Source organism: Fukomys damarensis, unplaced genomic scaffold, assembly GCF_012274545.1.
Source record: "Fukomys damarensis isolate Sample0158 unplaced genomic scaffold, DMR_v1.0_HiC HiC_scaffold_22, whole genome shotgun sequence".
NCBI lineage: Eukaryota > Metazoa > Chordata > Mammalia > Rodentia > Bathyergidae > Fukomys > Fukomys damarensis.
This window is the reverse complement of record NW_022900934.1, coordinates 25672120-25694610: the sequence shown is the minus strand read 5'-3', so window position 1 is coordinate 25694610 and position 22491 is coordinate 25672120. Positions and strand designations below refer to the sequence as shown.

The 22491-nt window shown below is 45.0% G+C and overlaps 1 protein-coding gene across 13 annotated transcripts in view; it reads left to right on the top strand.

Moving 5' to 3' along the window:
- The first annotated feature begins 346 nt into the window (after positions 1-346).
- Positions 347-22491, top strand: part of Dnmt3b (DNA methyltransferase 3 beta) — a 39853-nt gene continuing 17708 nt past the window's right edge. For 2 of the 13 annotated variants that reach the window (XM_010628437.3, XM_010628440.3), the window contains exons 1-7: positions 371-428; positions 1307-1330; positions 16383-16548; positions 17396-17457; positions 19900-20013; positions 20993-21118; positions 21757-21969. In XM_010628437.3, coding sequence (XP_010626739.1) covers positions 423-428; positions 1307-1330; positions 16383-16548; positions 17396-17457; positions 19900-20013; positions 20993-21118; positions 21757-21969 — 711 coding nt within the window. In that variant the 5' untranslated portion in view covers positions 371-422. Of the gene's footprint in view, positions 429-1213; positions 1331-14538; positions 14612-16114; positions 16203-16382; positions 16549-17395; positions 17458-19899; positions 20014-20992; positions 21119-21756; positions 21970-22491 lie in introns of those variants that run through there. The other 11 variants (XM_010628429.3, XM_010628434.3, XM_010628427.3 and 8 more) reach the window with 11 other exon arrangements.

Genomic DNA, 22491 nt, shown 5'->3' with positions numbered 1-22491 from the left:
CCTTCCCCAGGGAACAATGACCTTGGGATTCCTTTGTCCTGGCAAGCTTCCAAGCTGGCTACACCATCTCCAGGCTCAGGAACCTCCCAATTTCATGTGAGACCTTCCTTGCTAAATCAGAAAAACTTCTTGGGTCCTATAATGTGGGCAGTGCTCTTTTCTCCCCTAATCTGTTTTCTGTGCAGGACCTTGGCCCAGGTGTGTTCCTTTGAGTGAGGTTTTTAAATTTGATATCATAACAGTCTGGCTCATTTCCAGGTTGATGGTGAACCATGGGCTGAAGTGTGGAATTCCTCATTTCATTTGCATACCATGCTTCTGCCAAGGTACTGGGCTGACTTCTATCTTGTGATGCTGTCACAGGGTGCTTTTACAGATGATGCAACTGAGGATCTGAGAGACCAAGTCACTTCTTCCACTCCATGGTGGTGAGCACTTTTCAGAACGAGTATCCACCCTTCACCATGGCAGCCCAACATTTTTCTTTCCAGAGGGGTAGAGGCCCTGTGCAGAGACTCTCATGGGTCTGGCCCTGGCTAGAGTGGCCCGGCAAATAGAGGAAGCCTACACATGGGGTGGCTGTAGTAAATGCAGATTGCTTCCCATCTGTGAAGTGGGTACAAGTATGCCTCTACCCAACATGGTTGCTAGGAGGACCGAATGGAATTTGGGGCCTTTTAGCTTAGCAGATTTTGCTAAACTCACTCACAAAATTATCTGGGGTTGGGGGACCCCTAAGTAGGAAGAGCACATTCATTATTTGTGGTGTCTGAGGTGGCCAAAGCTAACAGACCAAAGGAGCCAGAGTTTTTACATTCCCGATCACTCTATTTATTTATTTGATTTTTTTGTTTTGAAATAGGGTCTCACTGTGTAGTTTAGGGTTTTCTTGAACTCACTATGTAGCCCAGGCTGGCCTCCTGACTCACAGCAATCCAGAATTTTGCCTCAGTTTCTCCTGAGTGCTGTGACTAGAGGCTTGTGCCACCATATGTGGCTGAGTTTTTATTTTTTGGTACAGGGCTCAAACCTTGCATTTGTGAGACAGGCGGTGGCACTACTGGGCTAAATCCCCGACCCCGAGATTTTTTAAAAAAAATGTTTATGGCCTGGTGATTTGTTCAGCAGTGGAGGGCTTGGCTAGCGTGTATGAGGACCTTGGCTTGATGATCCCCAACACTGGGCAAAAACATTTGTTTCTACTTTGTTTTAGTGCTAGGGATTGACCCAGAAGAACCTCAGTGGCAGGCAAGCACTATACTGCCCCATACCCTCACTCACCTGCCTATTTTTTCTGCTTCTGGAGATGGAACCCAGGACTTCCCACAAGGTAGGTGAGCCCTGAACCACTGAGTTACATGCCCAGCCCTTTTCTAATTTTTATTTAGAGACAGGGAGTCACTTTTGCTCTTCCTGCCTCAGCCTTTCCAGTACTTGGGATTATACGTTTGTGCCACCGCATCTAGTCCCCCCTTCCCCATCTTTTTTATATGAGTAAAAATTCAAATATTAAAGTCTTCAGAGGTTTGGATGTTTCTTATAATCTCACCATCTCATGGTAATCACTGTTTTGCCATTTTGGGGCTTCTCAAGTTCTTCTAGAAAAGGAGAACAACTCAAGGCAGAACTAGGCAATACTCCTATGAAAAGGAACATGATCTAAGTAATGTAGAGTGGCAAGGACTTTGGTCTTACTTTGTTTTGTTTCTGACAGGATCTTACTGTTGACCAGTCTGGCCCTGAACTTCCTCAGCCTCCTGAGTGTTAGTTTCTTTGTTTTTGTTTCTTTTTTTGGTACTGGGGTTTTGAACTCAGGACCTTGTGCCTGCGAAGCAGGCGGCAAAACCACTGAGCTAAATCACCCAGCCCTTGTTTAGTTTTTTGGTATTGGGGACTCTAACTCAGAGCCTCACTCTTGCTAGGCACTTGCTGCATTCCTAGCCCTAGGCCAGTATTTCTATGCCTAGATCATTGCTTTCTTTGAGCCGGAATCTCACTGTGTAGTCAGCCTGTTCTTGAACTCACCAAAGAGCATTCTACTCTTCTTGGTTGGTTGATTGATTGATTGGGGATTGAACCCAGGGCCTGAACATGCTATGCAACTGCTTTACCACAGAGCTGCGTTGCCACTTTCAATATTGATTTATTTCAGTACTAGGGATGAAGCACAGGGTATTTGTACTATGCTAAATCCCCAGCTTTTTTTTTTTTTTTTTTAAAGTTTCGAAGCAGGATCTAAGTTACCCAGGCCAGGCTTGAACTTGGCAATCCTGTCTCAGGCTCCCAGGGTGCTGGGATTACAGGCCGCACCATCGTGCCTGTGTCCAACATTTATTATTTTCTGGTTTTATTTTTTTTTTTTGGTACTAGGGATCAAACTCTGGCCCTTGCCAGTTTACGAGGCGGGCGCCGGAACCACTGAGCTAAATCTCCACCCTTTCTGGTTTTATTTTTAAAATTTAATTTTTAAACATCTACCTCTATTTGAGATGGACCCACTGTTTATGGGATTTAGATAAGAGCTCAGTGTCATGCGTTCCTTCCCTAGCACTGCCTCCCCAAAAAGCTGATGAACATTTTTGGTGTGCAGTGAATTGAATTTGTCTTTGGTCTCACAATAAAAGTTCTGTGCTGCCAAGTTTTAGGTCTAGACTAGAGGAACTTTCCAGTGCCCTGCCTGAGAACTATAGGCCTGGCCTGGCTTCAGGAAAAGGGTCCTGGGGACTAGAGATCTTAAAAATCTGACCTAGTTGTTCTCCTTTTGGCCCACTGTATAGCCTCTCCTGGGTTTTTGTCCTGGACTTGGGCTGGGTGGAGGCTGTCTGAAAAAAGTCTGGAAGGGGTTTGGGAGAGGAAGGTCTAACTTTTTCTCAGCCCCTGTGAAGCCCCACCATCTCAAGTAATCAACATTTGCTTCTTGTTGTAAGCATGCAAGTGTGCGCATTTGCTGTGCTTACCCCAGAGCTGAGGCAGACACCCAGGCTGTTCACTGGGCTCCAGCGACTGGGGATGGGATGGTACCTTCTTGGGCAGTGTGTGCTGGCATTCTGGCTTCATGCCTGTGGTCTGTGCAACATCTAAAGGTGTAACAGTGGGCATTGCTTCTGACTGAGCTGAAGAGAACAGCTTTGGTGGCAGTGAGGTAGGATATGGAGTGTTAACTAAGTAGGTAGATCCCTGAATAGGCAGGTGCTGCTGGCAGTTGTGGGCTGTCTTGTGCAGTGTGGAGGGCAGTGCACAAGACGTAGACAAATCCTGAGCAAATACATACAGGTGTTTACAAAAGTCTTGCTCTCTTAATGCTCCTGTCTATAATGTAAGAGCAGTGTAGGTTTTGGGCTTGGGCATACTTTGTTAATTTAGTCTTTCTTTTCTGTGACCACTCAGTCCTTACCTTCTTGGCAGCTCCATAAGGATGCCTCGTCTTTGCCCACCTTCTTAAAAATTATTTTTATTATTATTTTTGTTTTGTTTTTTGTTTTTGGTTTTTTGAGACAGGGTCTCACTATGTAGTTGAGACTGACCTGGAACTCACTATATATAGCCCAGGCTGGTCTTGAACTCACAGCGATCCTCCTGCCTCAGCCTCCTGAGTGCTGGGATTACAAGCGTGCGCCACCACGCCCGGCTTAAAAATAATTTTTAAATGGACACATTCATTGTATGAATGAATGGTATTCCATACATGCAGTATCCACTGATCAAATGTAACCACTCTTCAATCCCACCTGTTTGGCTACCTGAATCTCAAGTGCCTAGCATGGTTCCTGAAGTCTAGCCAACATCACCCAATACCTGGATGAGAGTTGTTTGGAGGTGGAAGGTTACTGAAAGGGCATCTTGCCAGCCAACTGCAGGACCCCTCTTCCAGAGAAAAGATGGCTGTGGTGAAAATGGGTGTCTACCTGCCCTTAGCCCCCACAGCCACCCTAGAAGATATATATGAGCAGGAGTCATCTGGGCCCTGACCAAAAGTTGCACTTCAAAGTGTTGAGCCCTAGCTTTTACCACAACACACTTGGGGAATGTTGCAATTCTCACCTGTGTCCTAGGGTTTTTTTTGCTGAATTATGAGCACAGAACAGAGGTGGAGAAGCCACGTAACAAAGAGTGGAGTCTTCAGTGAAATACTCTTGCAAATCCCTTTATTAGGCCACTTCCTCCACCAGGCTCAAACCCACAGAACTGACAGGTCAAGAGGCTGAGGCACAAGTCCGTGCTAATGCTACTTTATTGTGTGCAGCCTGCTTCAGCAGCTGTGTTGAGATAGGTGGATCTGAACTTCTCTCCAGGCAATATGGCCAGTTTTAAAAAGGTGGTTATTGTGAGTCATCCTGGATTTTGTTTTTAGCTAATTGCAGCAAGCCATTCCCTTACCTGCAATATTAAAAAAATATATATTTTTAAATACATGCTCTCACTGTATAGCTCAGGCTGGCTTTAAATTCGGAATGTAGCCCAGGCTGGTGATCCTCCTGCCTCAGCCTCCTGAGTGCTGGGATTAAGGTGGGTGCTACCACATCCAGCTCTTGTAGGCCTTATTTTGATATTTTTCTTTTGGTAATTTATGTCAGGTGGGGTTGGGACATACTAGGCCATTTTAAATGTCTGACTTCTCCTTGGGAAAGTACTAGATTTCTGCTGGGTGTGGTGGTGCATGCCTGAAATTCCAGCATTTGGTTGGCTGAGGCAGGAGGATTGCTGTGAATTCAGGGTCACCCTCCTGAGAATGTTTTACCATAAGAGAAAAAAATGCCAGAGAGCTATGCCATAACCTATATGCTGACATTACCAACCCTGTTGTATTATGCAGGCTTGCTTGCTTGTTTTACCATAACAATAACTTTCTTGCTCTTGTTAGTCCTAGTGGTGTTCCCTGTTGGCTGCAAGGTTCAGTTCTCTAAAATAGCAGTGGCCACTTTGCAGCTTTTTCTCTGACCAGCAGGGCTATAGAGACCACCCTTGCTCCACAGGAGTCTGGGTGAATTCCCAGCAGTGCAGAGTCCTGTATAACAGGATAGGACATTTGGCAGCTTGGCATTTTGGATGACGTATCAAGGTTGCTCTCAGTTTGAATGAATGTGCTTGCTGCATCTGGTATAGATGGTTTGAGTTGAACCTTAGCAATGTGTGGGTCATACTGTGGGGTAATGCAGAGGTCCAGGGTTGGCTCTTGAGAATATTGGTTCCTTTTTATCCTTAGACACTTGGAGAAGGACACAGGCCTGGTGTGCTCCCTTTTTGCCAAGAGGTAGATGGGCACAGGAAGTGGCTATGGCAGCTCCCAGAGTCCTCCGCTCCTCATACTTCCTTACCCCTCATTCTGAGTTACTATGTTGATCCCACACCCTTCCAAAGGTTTCCCAAAACCAATTTAAGGGAATGAACTGGTAGCTTACATTTTATTAGGGCATAAAGTTTTAGACTGCAGTTGAGATTGCTGTATCTTTTCAATCTTCATTCTCTCAGCTAGGATTTTTTTCCCTGCAAATTATCTAAGAGGGTAGTGGTACATATAATTTCATTCCAATCAATGACACATAGTATTTTTGGTATTTTGCTTCGATGAACAGCACTGCAAAGGAGCAGCATCATGGCCAGCTTTTTGTACTTGTGCAATTTCCTCTACTGCAACAAATTCTTTTGAAAATGCTGATTGCTATGCCAAAGGCTAGATTTACTGCAAGATGACAGGCAGCATCATGTGATGGTAGCCTACAGGCACTGAGCAATTCCTCAGTGCTTCCCCAGTCAGCAGATGAGCAGATACTGCTTTTTGTGTGTGTTGGGTTTCAGATTGAGTCATCTGCTTTGGGAGCCTCAGCCTTTTAAGATCAGGTGTGGTCGCTTCATTTCACAGATGATAAAACTGAGGTCTCAGATAATCTGAAGCCTTTTTTTCTTTTTTTTTCCTTTGAGGCTGCTTTTTCCTGGAATTTCAAGGAGATTCCTTGTCAGTCAAAGCAGTTAACTAAGACCTGGTGCTCTGCTATTTCTGTTCTGGCCTTCTTGACCTTAGGATATGCTGTACCTGCTATAGGACTCCTCCCTTCATGCACTTGACTAAGAGCAGTGCAGTGATCCTCCAATTTATTTTTACTTGTTTATTTTTGGTACTAGTTATTGAACCCAGGGCCTTGTGCTTCTTGGGCAGGCAGGTGCTCAAGAGCCGAGCTATGTCCCCAGATTTTTTTTTTTTTCACACCAGGGATCAAACTCAGGACCTTGTACTTCCCAGGCAGGTGTGATGCCACTGACTTTTTGTTTTGATTTGAGACAAGTTGTCCAGGCTGATCCTCCTGTCTCAGCCTCCAGAGTAGCTGAAATAATGCAAGCCTGTTACACCACACCTGGCTTCATTATGCCTATACCTGACTACCTTGCAATACCTTTTAAGATCTGTCTACTATATTAGGCCTAAAGCTCTTGTCTCTTCATGGTTGCCTGATCCTGGGCAAAATATCTAGTTCCACTGAGCTGTAGTGTACTGGAAAATTTGTAGCTTGGCTTCTCTTGTGAAGCACATAGGAAACTCTCCATGACACCCATTGGAATTGTAGACAGTGGAAACAGCTGAGAAAGACAGGAGCAGTTCCAGGCAGGAATCTTTAGGTTAAGATTTCCCTTCCTCAGGCTGAGGAGGCTCAGCAAGTTTTTAAATGAGGGAATAATAGGAATACCTTTCTATCTCAATCATTTTACTTTTCTTTGCTTTAGGGCCTGGAGGTGATGCAGAGATACCCAGATGTCCCCCCACCCCATCATTCCCACTGACCCCATGCTTTGTGCTTCTGTGAGGTTTAATAAAATTAAGCATTTACAAGGTGCTGTGAAACGCTTTTGCCCCCAATGCCTGCCTGGAGGAAATGAATGGCCTCAGTTCTCAGCTTCCACGTCAGGCTGGGAGGGGGAGTTCTGAGCCTCCTCTTTGAGTCTAATCGAGGGTGTCCCTTACCTCTCTGTATGCCACATCGCATTTAAGCATATCTGACCTGGTCCTAGCACTGCTGCTAAGCCCCGAATCACATGGTGGACTCCAGCCTCTGGGAAAGGGTCAAAGTTCACCCGTCCTCACAAGGCTAGGCAGCCTTTTATGCCTAGGAAGGGAAATACTCAGCAGGAAGATCTTGCCTCAGCTGGACAGTGCCTGAGCCCATGGGATGGCTCAGACCTTGTTCATAACTTGTAAAATTCATGGGCTAGGGATTTAGCTCAGTAGTTCTACTGTCTGCCTCTCAAGTGCAAGGTCTTCAGTTTGATCACTCAGCACCGCCCCCAATTCTTTTCTGCTTTATCTCTTGGCACAGTGGTTGGTGAGACAGGTGCCCTGGACTGCCTGTGTATAAGACTTGGCACTGCCACATTGGTGGGTAACTTAATTAACACTCTGCGCCCGTGAAAAAGCAGGTTGATAATGGGCCCTGTCTTAGGAAGGGGTGGAGATGGAGAGATGCATTGTGGGGACCTAGTGAATCACTGCTGTCCTAACGAAAGCCAGCATATCAGCTGCATAGCAGGTGCCACCTCCCTCAGGAAAGTAGCGGCCAGGTTGTCCTCCAGCCCTGGAATGGCCACATTCAATAAAGCCATTTGCATGTGATGGGGGCATATTATCTGCAAAATGCCAAGTTTGAGTTGCTAAAAGCCAAACAAGAGAACTGTAAAATGTTATCTAACATTACACACCATTTCTTGTGATTTCTGTCACCCTGTTTCAAAGAGCATGTATTTAATTTGCACCTTCATATTTCTTTTCCCTGGATACTTAATCAAGGATCCATTTTCAGCCTGTGTATGCTAAATTCAAACTCTATCCCTGACTGACACCCAGCCTTCATTATGTTGAATAATTTCCTAATATGTCAGTTTTCCCATGCAAAATAGGGTTAATAGAATCACATGTACTATTAGGGGTTAAATGAATTAATACCAATATTATAGGTGAGACACAGAATAGCACCTGATATAGCCTAAGCACTGAAAAAAACTGCCTTATCCGGTGAGGTTTTATTTTTCTGTCTCCACCCGGTGGGGGTGTGTGTGGGGGACCAGATGGCTTGGAGAGGCCCTAGGGGAGAACCCTTCCTAGCTTGTTAAGTCCCAGAAGTAGAGGCCTGTGTACAAGAGATTGGAATCTTCTAGGTTGCAGAAGCAGCAGCAGCACAATTGCCTGGAGGCTGGATTTGTGTGGTCTGTGCAGAATGCAGAAGGGAGAGGAACTGAGCTGGGCCCATTTGAATCATAGGTGCAGGGCCTGGAGGCTTGTGGGTGTTCTCTGCAGTTGTGACTGTAAGGCAGTGAGGGTAAAGCCAGGGTGATGATGAAACATACAGGGGAGGAATTTGTGATGAAATCACATTGAGTTGTGCAATGGAAGAAGACATTTACCTCTGCATCTCATCCCCATGCACCCAGGTAAGGCAGATTTCCATGGGCCTCCTCTAGTACCCATGGATGGACATCTAGATTCAGGAGGTTTTTCTGGAATATCAGAGTCTGGCATACAAAGGGATGTTGTTCATATTTCAGGTAGACTGACAGGCAAGTATCCACCGCTAATAGCCTACAAGAAGGCATGAGCTAGTTAATTTTTGTCAGTTCTGGGCTACAGGGTCCATCTGAACCTGTCTAAGAAGAGGAGACACTCTTCTGGCCTCTTGTTGACTAGGAGTTGTCTGAAGGACTGAAGTACAGCAGTGTCTGAGAACCCATCACTGACCCTGGTGCTGGATGGTGGTCACATTCTTCAGCACGGGCCTGTGACCCACTGCCAGCTCCTGATTATGTGCCCGTCCTCCACACAGAAGTCCATGAGGTGCTGGACTCATGGAGTCTCCTACTCCACGGCTCAGCCTCCTACCCAAGCCAGGCCACTTCACTGATTTTATCTGAGATGAAATATTAGAAATTATTCTGAGCAGCTTTGGGCAGCTTTTTTGAGATTCTGGTTGCTTAGCCTCACAGCAATGGTCATAGTTCACACAACCCATTCTTCTGGGTCAGGCCTTGGCAGAAAAGGGGGCCAAGAGGACAGGGCTGCATCCTGACATGTCTGCCCTCAGTCCTTGAGGGACAAGGGGAAGAACTTCTTGTTAGAAAGAGTCCTGGAGCTGTGAACCACACATGCCCAGGTCATGTGGGGCAGAGAAATGCTACATGCTCTGCATTGCTCTATACACTTCAGGACCTTGGTCAATGCAATTGAAATTTGCATTTTTTTTTTTTTTGCATCTGAAATTTCCATTTTTTCCCATATCTTACTATATCAGTACATATTGGTTATAAAGATATAATGGGTTTCATCTTGGTAGATTTGTACATCACTTTCAATCCCCATGACCCCATTACTCAACCCTCCCCTTGTCACTTTTTGTTTCTGAGTCCTATGATGTGTTTTCCTCTTCTTTTTTTGGGGGGTATCAGGGATCGAACTCTGGTCCTTAAGCTTATAAGGCAGGCATTGGAACCACTGAGCTAAATCCCCAGCCCCTTTCTGTCATATCTATTCCCTGTTCCCTGTCCTTATGCTCCCCTCCCTCGTTCCCTTATTCTCTTTATTTTTATTAGTGCGTGTTTGCAGTCCACAAGGATCTCATTCATCATGGGGAGTCTTAAGTCCTTCCCTTTCCCCACCCTCTTCCTGCTACCTCCAACTCTTGGTTCCCTTACTATATGCAAAAGATCTGCCACCCTGTTCTGTATGCTCTATTTTGCTTTTTTATAGTCTCATAGGTGAAGCTAGGTGATACTTGTGACCGATTTATTTCACTTAACATTGTGATCTCAAGATGCATCCATTTTCCTACAAATGGCTCAAAAATATCCTTTATGGTAGAGTAGTAGTACTCCATTGTGCATAGATGTCTATACCACATTTTCTTTACTCATTCATCTCATGTTGGACAGGTGGGTCACTCTCAAGATTTCATTATGAATTGTGCTGCTATGAACATGGTTATACACATTGCCATGTCTTCAGCTCTAATGATGTCTCTTTAAGGAAGATAACTAGAAGGGCAGTAGATATACTTGGGTCAAATGGAATTTCCACTTTTAGATTTTTGAAGGAGTCCCCATATTGATTTACATAGTGGTTGTACTAGTTTACATTCTCCCCAACAATATAATATAGAATGGTTCCCTTTACTTTTTACAGACTTGCTAGGATTTCTTATGATTTACTTGCCTCCTTCCTTCCCTCCTTTCCTTGCTTTTTTTATTTTCTGGCAGTTTTGGTGGCTGAAATAGGAGCTCATACATACATGGTAGGCAGCATGCATTCTGCCACTGGAATATCATCCATCCCCAACAATTTTTTTTTTTTTTTTGGTACCAGGGATTGAACTCAAGTCCTTGCATTTGTGAGGAAGGCAGCAGAACCACTGAGGTAAATCCCCAGCCCTCCAGATGCTTTTTAATGTGATATAATCCCACTTGATTCTTGATGTCATTTCTTCTGCAACCGGCGTTCTGATCAGAAAGAAAATTCTTGCTTATACCTATGTCTTCGAGTTTTTTACCTATTTTATCTTCCAGTAGATTAAATGTTCCCATTTAAACATTTAGATCTTTGATCCATTTTGATTTTTTAGTTTAGTATATGGTTAGAGACATGGTCCAGATTCCATCTTCTGCATGTATTGAGCCAGTACTCCCAGCATTATTTGTTAAAGAGGGTACTTTTCCTCCAGCACGTTTTTGGCCTCTTTGTCAACTATCAGATAGCTGAATGTGTGTGGGCTTGTTTCTTCTGCATCTTCGATTTTGTTCCACCGCTCCCCTCTTTTTGTGCCAGTACCATGCCAGTTCTTTTCTTTTTTCTTTTTGGTACAGGGAATCAAACTCAGGGCCTTGTGTTTACCAGGTAAGTGCTGTGCAGCTGAGCTACATCCCTGGCCTCGTGCTGTATTTTTTTTTAAAATCGTTGTCATTTTGTAATATAACTTTAAAGCTGGACTTGTGATGCCTCCTGTTTCACTCTTGTTGCCCAGGATTACTTTAGCTATTCTGAATTTCATTTAAATTTTGGGATCATTTTCTCTAGTAAAAATGCTCTTGGTGTTTTGATTGGGATTGCATTAAATGTATATATCACTTCTGGAAGTGTGTCTATTTTGATAGTATTGGTTCCTCCTATCCATGAACAGGATATTTTCATTTTCTGATGTCCTCTTGTAGGATACTATAGTTTCCTTATCAAGGTCTTTTACTTCATTAGGTTAATTATGAAATATTTAATTTTTCTTGAAGCTTTTGGAATATTTTTATTTCCTTAATTTCTCAGTGGGTTCATTATTGGTATACAGCAATACGTGTGTGTTGATTTTGATATCCTTTTACCATGCTGGATTTATTAGTTCTAAGAGGCTAGGTGGAATATTTTGGGTCTTCTGTGTAAAGGACCATGGTTATCTATGAATAAAGATAGCTTTGACTGCCACTTTTTCTATAGCTATCCCTTTTATTTCTTTGTCTTTTTCTTTTTTTGGTACCAGGGATCGAACTCAGGTCCTTGTGCTTGCGAAGCAGGCAGTGGAACCACTGAGCTAAATCCCTAACCCCATAGTTCCTTGTCTTGCCTGATTACTCTTAGAAAGTTTTGAATACTATATTGAACTGTGGTAGTGAGAGTGGGTATCCTTGTCTTATTCCTGATACTAGAGAAAAAGCTTTCAGTTTTTCTCCATTTAATATGTTGGCTGTAGGTTTGTCATAGATGGCTTTCATCAAACTAAGATTTAAAATTTTTTTTTTTTTTTTTTTTTTTTAATTTATTTTTTTTGGTGCCGGAGATTGAACTCAGGTCCTTGCACTTGCAAAGCAGGCCACCGAAAGAAACACTGAGCTAAATCCCCAGCCCAAACTAAAATAATGTCTTTATAGACCTATTTATTTTTTTTTCCCCTAATAAATCATGAATCAAGCCCAACTTGGTGGTGCACGCCTATAATCCCAGCACTCAGGAGGCTGAGGCAGGAGGATCGCTGTGAGTTCGAGCCCAGCCTGGACTACACAGGGAGTTCCAGGTCAGTCTCAACTCCATAGGGAGACCCCTTTCTCAAAAAAAAAAAAAAAAGAAAGAAAAGAAAAGAAAAGAAATAAATCATAAACCAAGTTAGATTTCAACAAAGGCCTTTTCTGTATCTATTGATAATAACGAGTGTTTTTTTTTTTTCCCCTTGTTTCTATTTATGGTGATATATTACATTTATTGATTTGCATATGTTGAAACATAACTTGCATCCCTGGGATTTAAGCCTGACTTGGTCATAATTTTTTGTTCTTTGATACAGCATCTCACTATGTAGTTCAGATGGCCTTCAACTCACTATGTAACCCAGGCTGGCCTCGAACTCCTGGTGATCCTCCTGCCTCTGCCTCAAGTGCTAGGATTGCAGGTGTGCACTACCATGCAAAGCTGCATTACAGGTTTTTTTTCTTTTGGTACCTTGGAATGAACTCAGGACCTTGTGCTTGCCAGGCAGGCAGTGGAACAACTGACCTAAATCCCCGGTTCTGGATTATAGGTTTTTGAAGTAGATTTTTATCTTCTAGATCCTGGAGTTGCCTAGTGTGATTTAAGGTTTTATTTTGGATTGATATGTATTTCTTGGGAAGCAGGCACAGCACAACTGAGCTTAAACCCCCGGCCCTAAGTTTTGTTTTGTTTTGTGTTTTTGAGGAACCACTTCTTGAACTCATTGATTCATTTTTTTTAAAACTCATTTTAGTAGTTTCTGCTCTAAGTTTTATCATTTCCTTGTTTGTACTAGCTTTGGATTTGGGTTCTCTTTCCCTTTTTTAATAATAGGCTCCCTTCTATGTTTTTTATTTTTTCCTTCTATGTTTTTGTGATTGTTTTAAGGAGAATGTGCAATATTTGTCTTTTTGCACTACTAGGAATTAAACCTAGTGCCTTAGCATTGAGCTATAATCCCCAGCCCACTTTGTGCATTCCTTGAGACATGTCTCACAACCTTGCTAAATTGCCTGGGCTGGGCTTGAACTTGTAATCCTTCTGCCTCAGCCTTCCAGAGTGCTAGAATTACAGGTGTGTGAACTGAATGCTGCTGCATGCTTTGCACAAGGTCCTGAGTTTGATCCCAGGTACAAAACAAACAAAAAGTACATTTGTGTGTCACTATGACTGGATACTTGTCAGTTTCCAAGTCTGTCTTATTTTGCTCAACATGATATCAGTTTTCTTCATATAACCCAATTTTCTTCTTTATGGCTGATTAATATTCCTCTCTCGCGTGCTCTCTCTTCTCACATTCTTTTCTTCTTTTTTTTTTTTTTGGTACTGGGAATTGAACTTGGGACCTTGTGCTTGTGAGCCAGGCAGTAGAGCTAAGTCCCTGGCCCAACATCGTCATTTTTTTGTTTGTTTGCTTTCATTTTTGTTTTTCAAGGTTATTAGGGATTGGACCTAGGGCCTCAGTGATGAGCTACATCCTTGGCCCTTTGTTCTTTTTATTTTGACAGTCTAAGTTGCCCCAGCTGGTATTGATCTTGATGTCCTTCTTTCTGCCTCCTAGAGTACTAGGATTACAGATGTGGGCCACCATGCCCAGCTCTATCCATTGATGGGCACCTAGGCTGCTCCCAAGATCTAGGCTAGTGTGTGTATGTGTGTGTGTGAGTGAGAGAGAGATAGAGAGAGAGAGAGAGAGAGAGAGGGTCTCACTGTTAGTTGAGACTGATCTGGAACTCACTATGTAGCCCAGGCTGGTCTTGAATTCACAGCGATCCTCCTGTCTCAGCCTCCTGAGTGCTGGGATTATAGGCGTGCACCACCACGCCTGGCTTAGGTGTAAATTGTGACACGTAGGGTAGGTATGCAGGAATTCTGCTAGTATGCTGAATTTATTCCCTTTGGGTCTACACAAGTTGTCTAACAGGATCAAATGGTAACTATTTTTAGTTTTCTTGAGACAGGGTCTCACAAGTTAGGTAGCCTATAATGTACTATGTAACCCAGGCTGGGTTTGAATTTGCAGTGATCCTTCTGCCTCTGTCTCCTAAGTGCTGAGATAACATGTGTGTGCAACCATACCTGGCTCTCTTAGTATTTGAGGAAGATCAGACTGATTTCTTTCCCTTGTTTCCTTCCCTTTTCACTTTCTCTTTCTCTCTTTCCTTTCGTACCGGCATCTAAACTCAGGACCTTGTTTGTGAGGCAGGCTGCGTCACCACTGAGCTATATCCCTGGCCCAACAATAGTGTTTTTCTAATATGCATGTTAATCACCCTGAAATCTTGGTAAAGTTTTGTTAATACCCTGATGGAACCTATGTAGGATGGTGCCAGGGATTCTGCAGCTTGAAGCATCTAGTCTGTGGGTGCTTGGTCCTGGACCAGATGGAAAAATAGAGGGGAACTATGCTTCAGATGGGCCTGTTCAAAGGATGGAACTGGGGGCCCCAGGGGACATACCATCCTTCAAATCTGGAACCTACTGTAAATCCGCCCCCGCTGATCACGCGCCCTTCAAACTGCATCCCACAACGCCCCCTGGTGGACACAGCACAAGTGCATCTAGTAGCCAGGCCTGCAGTTGATGCTTCTAGAAGGTACGAGGAGAGACTAGAGCCTCTAACTGGGCAGCCTGGTGAGTCTCAGATGTGGGTGGGGACCTGGTGTAGACAGCCAGCAGCTTTTTGGTGCAAGATTTTCCCAGGCAGAGGGTATGACGTGAGTGACTATTCGGGCTGTTTGGAAGGAAAATAAGTACGGGGGCCTCACTCTGTGCCTACGTCTTTTTTAATTTTTTGGTTTCTGGTATGGAACTTAGTACCTTGTGCTTGGAGGCAGGTGGTGGAACCACTGAGCTAAATCCCCCAACCCACCTAGGAAAGAAAGCCAAGGCCCGTGACTTTTGGGTTAAACTGGCACTCGTGCCTCTGGGCTGTTAACCTGGTTTAAAATTGATCTCAGATTTGCCTCTTGGATGTTGGTGGGCGTGGTGCTGGGGATTGAACCAAGGGCCTGGCAAATGTTAGACAAGTGCTCCAACATTGAGATGTTGCAGGCTTTTTTTTTTTTTTTTGTGGTGTTTTTTTGACACAGGGTCTAATTAGATAGCTCAGGCTGTCCTTTATCTTACTATGTAGCCCAAGCTGGCCTGGAACCTGATGAGGTGAACCTCTGGGATTACAACCATTTGGCACCATACCTGGCTTAATCTGACTTAAAATTTTTTTCTTTTGGTAGTACCTGGGAATGGAACCAGGGTCTTCACAGTGAGCTATATCCCTAGTCTCAGTTTTTATTTTGCGATAGGGCCTAAGTTGTCCAGGCAAGGCTCAAACCTGTGATCTTTCCGTCTCCTCCCAGAGTGGTGAAAGTATAGGTAGGTCTGTGTCACAATACCCAGTCTCATCGTTTTTTATTTTTTAATCTAAGAAACTAATCTGGTCTATTCATATTCTTTGCTTTGAAATGGGCCTACACTTAACTCTGGGAAGGTGCAGGTTCTTGTGTCTAGCACATTTCTAATTATTACCAGTACTGATGCAGACTGTGGGCCAGGCCCGAGGTCATACAGCCCATCAACCCATCTATGCTGATTGTCCTGTGCCCTGCCTGGTTTACCTAGTAATGATGCAGGTACCAGGAGGGACAGTGATGGGGAGACCAAGTGAAGAGGTAAGGTGGAGGCTGCAGCAGGCCATAGGCTTGTATGCCTCTCCTTTTAACTGCCCCCTGCCCTCTGTGCCTTTCCTCCATCTTCTTGGGAACTTGGGATTCAGAGCCCCAGCTGGTGAAGGAGGAGGCTAGTGAATGACAGACCAGCAGACCAATGGGCCCCTGAGGATGGGTGGGGGTGGGACTTGTGCTGCCATGGAGAGGAGAGAAGCTGTTATGTGGGGGAGGAGGGGGCAGTGGGAAGAGGACCTGGAGATTGAGGAGAAGGGAGAGAGCAAACAAAGGGGTCAGAGGGAAAATAATGCACTGGCTTTCTGAGGCCCTGCAGAGGCTGGGCTGGGAGAGAGGGCCAGGCACAGGGATTTAAGGCTGACTGCCTGCAGGTCAGGGCCAGCAGGTCCTAAATGGCATTGTTTGAAGGTGCCGGCTAATTGCACACAGTAGCCTGAGCCTCAAACCCCAGCCCTGGCTCTCTCCTCTATCCTGGGTGCTGGCGTCTTGAGCCTTTGGGGCTGCCTGGCCACATGGAACCAAGTCCAGAGCCTCCGAGTTTGGTGAGGGGGCAGGATATGGGGGGCAGCCTGGGTGGGGTCCTGGGCAGGATGCCACCCTGAGATCAGGTCACAGGCCTCTATGCCTAAGGACAGAGAGCCGGTGACAGGAAGTTTGGGGGTATGCTGCCTGCTGGCACCTCTTGACTACCTGCTCCCCTACCATTCTGGCTTCTCCCACAGGAAACAATGAAGGGAGACACCAGACACCTCAATGAAGAGGAGGGCACCAGCGGGAGGGATGACTCCATTATCATCGTCAACGGGGCCTGCAGTGACCAGTCCTCCGACTCCAAGGACGCCCCCTCGCCCCCAATCCTGGAGGCCATCCGCACCCCGGAGATCAGAGGTGGTCGGGCCAGTGGGGAGTTGGGTGGGACCAGGGCAGACACAGTGCATGGTCCCCATGGATTTCCTGCAATCTCTGCTTTTGGGGAAAGGTACACTGATATCTTCCACCCACCCCAGAAGGCAAAAGACAGCACCTGTAAGAGTGCTGTGCTGGCGGAACCCGAGCCCCCTGCATCTCTGCCAGCCCACTCTGCTTTCACCTCAGCTATGCCTCTGTAGGTGATAGTCCCCTGCCATCTGCCAGCTCCCTAGGGATGCTCCTGGCACAGGCTGGGTGGGATCTTCGGTCCTTTTGCAGTGTGAGTCCTTACTTCCCCCAAAGCAGGTACTAGGGTTTATGGCATAGGGTACAGCCAGGCAGGCTTAGTTCCTACTACTCCTTTCCTTAGTGGTTCCCAACTGAGAACCTGCTGCACTTGGAAGCCCCTGTACTACCTCTTCCTGTGCTTTTTGAGTCCTCCACAACTTTTGCTTTTTTTTTGAAAGCAGCCTGTTTCTGCACTGTTCACTGTAATAGCAGTGAACATACCTGAGCCCTAGAAGTGGACCCATAGGGCTGGCAATGACTTTATTTAATTGCAGTTTGTGGTCATAGAATTGCACAGCACCTTTCTTGATTCCATGACGCCCCTCAGTACCTGTGGAACGTTTGTATCTTGTTGTATCCCTGGCTTGTGCCCCGTTGCATGCCGGGGCACTGAGGAGCTAGGACATTAACCCCTGAGGATGTCAACCATTTGGAGAGATCCAGGCCACAGTCCTGAGAGGAGTTCCTGTCAGCAAAGCTGTTCTCCTGGCACTGCGTACCCCTCCTCAAACTCAGGTTCTGACTCTTTCTTCTGCAGGTCGCAGATCAAGCTCCCGACTGTCCAAGAGGGAGGTCTCCAGTCTGCTCAGTTACACTCAGGTAAGGCTTGCTGCTTCCACTCCAGTGCTTGAGGACGTTTCCTTTAGCATTCCTTATGGGTATCTCTAGGCTCAGAAAAATTGGCACCCGTAATTCGAAACCTTACATTTTGTATTTTACTAAATTAGGAAGGTAATGTTTTACTGGATTCCTCTTTTACATTTGTCAAATTACTTTTCAATGTGGTTTGTTTTGGATTTGCAATCCTCCTACCTCAGCTTTCCAGAGTGCTGAGAATATAGGCTGATATCATGCCCACTTTTAAATCTCCACCTGGATGATGTGTGGCTTCACTAACCCTTCCCATTTATTCCTGGAACAGGCCCTGCTAGGTCATCGAGATAAAAACTGTTTTAGGCAGCGGAATGGGGAAAAAAAATAAGAACAAAGATATATCATGTACATGTAGAAATGATGAATGTCATCGTATTAATACTGAAAATGTGCCAATAAACTTAATGAATTTAAATAAGGTAAGAAATGATCCGGGGATTTAGCTCAGTGGTGCTGCCATCTGCCTCACAAATGCAAGGACCTTAGTTCGATCCCTGGTACCGCCCCCACAAAAGGTTTGAAAATGTTTTTACAGTGAGAGCACAACTGAGGGCTCTTGTGTGCTAGGCAATTCCCTCCACAGACGTACAGCCTTAATGCTTGGGTTTTTAAAAATTCAGTTATTCATGTTTCAAATTTATTCACAATTTTGTTTCTGTGAATGTGTATGATTTTTGATATCAGTTTATATGCCTCACATTAAAAAATTATATTTTGGGGTACTGGGGATCGAACTCAGGACCTTGTGCTTGTGAGGCAGGTGGCAGCACCACTGAGCTAAATTTAAAACCCCAGCCAAAATCTTTTGTTTTTTTATAAACTGGGAAAAACTTGTTTAAGTTACGTTTAGAAGATTTTTAAACAGTTCTACTTCATCAGTTTTTCAAAGTTACTTTTTATATCATGGTTTTTTATTTGGGCCTTCAGTTTTATATTTAATCTTTATAGACTTTTGTCAGGTTAGTTACTCTTTTCAAAGAGCCGTTGTCATACACTGGGCACAGCCAGAGATAGCTGCAAAGCACCCAGTGTGGAAAACAAGTGATACCCAGAGCTGCAGAGAAAAAACTACCCCACAGTGTTTGACCAAAAGCTGAGCATTTTCTTGTGTCTGGCACTGGGCTAAACATGCAGTGTTTGATTCTACTGGTAATTGAGCTGCACTATGAGGGAAATGTTTTTTTCAAATATAGGGGAGTGAATTTGAAAAAGGCTACAGAGTTGGTGACAAGCCAAGTCCTTTTTCTTTTCTTTTGTTGTGTTTTGTTTTATTTTTGAGACAGAGTCTCTCTGTGTAGTTCAGGCTGGCCTTGAACTGATTCTGTAGCACAGACTAGCCTCAAACCTGTAGTGTTCCTTCTGCTTGAGCCTCCTGAGTGCTAGGATTACAGGCATGTGCAACTATGCTAAATTCTTCAAGACTTGAGCCAGACCTTTATCTAGGCTGGACAGTAATTGCATTTTTGTGTTCTCAGGGTATGTTGGGTTTGATGTGAGGCTGGAGATTTATACTGGGGATTTTCATGGCATAGTGCAGAGTTACTACCACTGTGTAATTTTTGTATCAAGAAGTATCTCCCTTGAGTAGCTGACCTGTGTCTTTCTTTTCTCATGTGCTGTGAACAATACAGATGTGCCAAGTTGCCCTGTTGGCTGTAGTCAGTCAGTCAGTCTCCAATGAAACTTTCCTCTCATTTCTACGATGTTTCTTTGGGGTTTTGTTATGTTTTCAAGCTAATCCTGGCCTGCATTTGTGTTCATGTGAGAGATATTTATTATAAAACCTTTCTGGGTGGCAGAGTACTTGCTTGTACTTGCAAGGCTATGGTTCTATCCCCAGTACCTTCAGTACCAGCAAAATTAATCAAGGTTGCTGACAATATTTTAGAGTGTTGGGTTAATGTTTTTAGGTTTAAATATGATCGACTATTTTCAACTATAAAAATATCTCATTGGAAAAACAAGGTAATTGACAATACTCTTTAATACTACAAAATTAATATTAGGATGCATTTTAATAGGTTTGATTTTTTTTTTTTCTTTGTGATTTAGTTATAGTGAAATATAGCTCAAGGCCTGGGATGTACCTCAGTGGTACGGTGCCTGTCTGGCAAACATGAGTCCCTGAGTTCAATTTCCAGCCCCCCCTCAAAAAAAAAATTATAGTTCAGCGCCTTATGGCTGGGTATGGTGTGGTGCACACCTGTAATCCCAGCGCTCCAGAAGATTGAGGCAGAAAGATCACAAGTTAGATCACATCCTGGGAAATTTAGCAACTTAGTGAGACCCTATCTCAGAGGGGACTGAGGAGGCAGGCAGTTCAGCGAAAAGTCCCGAGGTTCCATCACCAGTACTCAGGAAAAGTGTCATTGTGATTCCTCCGCAAAGGATCTGACTGGCGACGGAGACGGGGACGGCAGAGGGGAAGATGGAGATGGCTCTGACACCCCAGTGATGCCCAAACTCTTCCGTGAAACCAGGACTTTGTCGGAGAGCCCAGCAGTAAGTTCCCACACACTGAGCCCAGGCCCTCCGCACCACTCAGTCCTGCTTCACAAACACCCTCCTGCACACCTTGAGGGACAGCAAGGTACGCACACTGTCATGGTGGGAATATTTCATTTCACGTGCTGTTCCTTTCTTCCTGTGGTAGATTTTGTTTTTCTTGGATCTGTCTTGGAGGAGATGGGTTGACGACTGGTGTTGGGGCAATAGCTCCACTGTCAGTTCCTGTGGGAGCCCTCTCATTTCTGCAGGTTGATTCTGTGGCTCACCAATAGTCTGAGGTCTGGATAAGGAAGGCCATTATCCTTCATGACCATCCAGGGCCTAGCAGGCACTTCCAATGGGTGTCTATAATCCTACCTGCCAGGCATGAGGTGTGTTGTTTTCATTTGACGCATGATAGAATATTCCAATGACGTCCCCAAGCATACACGTCAGCTCTGCCTATCTATACAATTCGAACATAGGGCTCCAAGACCCAACATAGCAGGGCTGGGGATTTAGCTCAGGGGTTCCGCCACCTGCCTTGCAAGCGCAAGGACCCGAGTTCAATCCCCGGTACCAAAAATAAAGAAAGAGAAAACTTAGGGCCCAAGTGCTTCTGATTTGAATATTCCAAAAGTTGGCCATACACCGCTACTTTGAAAAAAAAAAAAATTCAGTGTGGGGTAAACGTTTTATTTTTCAATCCCAATTTGTAGGTGCAGATTTGAATTCAATCCTGTGACAGCAAAACAGGATCTGTTGTAGACTACACTGTCACATGACCACCACACCTCCCTTAGCCCACTTAACAGGGCAATTTCTGGGCTGGAAATCGGTCTAGAATTTTCCATCTACTTAATGACCTAGCTCACTTCCAGTTGGTTTGAGGCCACCAGGGATCCTTGGCCAACTCTAGCCCGAGTGGGCATCCTACCACTATCCCCATTTCTCCAGGTACCTGAGGCCCGAGCTTATGCTATCTTGCTTCCAGGTTCGAACCAGAAATAACAGCACTGCTTCCAGCCGGGAGAGGTATAAGCCCTCCCCACGTTCCACCCGAGGCCGGCAGGGCCGCAGTCACGTGGATGAGACCCCCGTGGAGTTCCCGGCTACTAGGGTTGGTCCCCCTGCCCCGGTCTCTGATGGGAAGTCTGCCGCCGTACACCCAGCTGTGCCGGTGTACTGTGTCTTTTCTGCATACTCCCTCTCCTGCTTTTCAGCATCTTGCTTTTCCGTTCTCTCCTGGGTGTGGATAAACTTCGCCCAGGCCAACAGCTTCTCTTCCTGTCCTGATCCCGGATGGGACTATGTATGCAACCCCAGAATCTCCTGTTTGGTGGGCTCTTACCTCAACTTGGAATTGAGTTGGAAGCCACTGATTTCCAGAGCTGTTTTCTCTCCTTACACCTTCAGCTAGCTGCCTTTAGGCTTTGGGCATCCCCAGTGGGTCCAGCAGAGTCTGCTTTTTGGCAGGTTGGGCATACAGTGGGTACTTCAACCAGTGACCCTCTCTCTCTGAGCTCAGTCCTTGGAGCCTCTTGTTATTGTGCTTTCAACCTCCACTGTGTCCGTCTCTGGACTCTTACAGTGACTTTCTCCTGCCACTTCAGGGAAGTTTGCTCCTTGGTGTTTTCTGCCCGCTTTACTTGTTTCTTCCCTCTTTCTGCGTGTATGGGAAGCCATTGGGAGAACACAACCTCTGTCACCTACTTGCTTTGCTATACTCGGCCGCAAACTGTGTCCTTCTTTCCGCAGTCTCTGAGGCGGCGGGCAACTGCGTCTGCAGCCACACCGTGGTCATCCCCTGCCAGCCCTTACCTCACCATCGACCTCACAGAAGACGATGTAACACCCCAGAGCAGCAGTACCCCTTACACCAGCCTAGCCCAGGACGGACAGCAGGACAGCTTGGAGGAGTCCTCACAGGTGGATGCGGAGGGCGGAGACACAGATAGTGTGGAGTATCAGGTACACAAAAAGATGTGTCTGAGGACTTTGAATACAAGGAAAGGAAAACATTTGCTGCCTATGGTTGGCAGCTGATAAGCTGATGCTACAACTTTTCTCATTTCTATTTATTATTTTTCTCTAAGACAGGGTCTTGTATGCATACTCAGCTGTCCTCAAACTCAAAAAATTCCTTCTGCCTCACCCTCCCAAGTGTTGGAAGTATAGACATGGCACAGCCATACCCAGCTTATTTTTTTCAATTTTTTAGACAGGGTCTCACTATATAGTCTGGCTTAAACTTGTGATCCTCCTTCCTCAGCCTCCACAGCGAGAGGATTATAGGCATGAACCAATGCCTAGTGAATCAGGGATGTGGATCATAGTTTAATTAGCCAATAGTATTGTGTCCTGAAGTTCTCTCCATACGTACAAAGTACATTGTAATGTCAGTATACTTTATTAATTCGTGGTGCCCAGGATTGATCCCAGGGCCTTCACAATTTACACCCTCAGTCATTTACTTTTTTTTTTTTTTTTTTT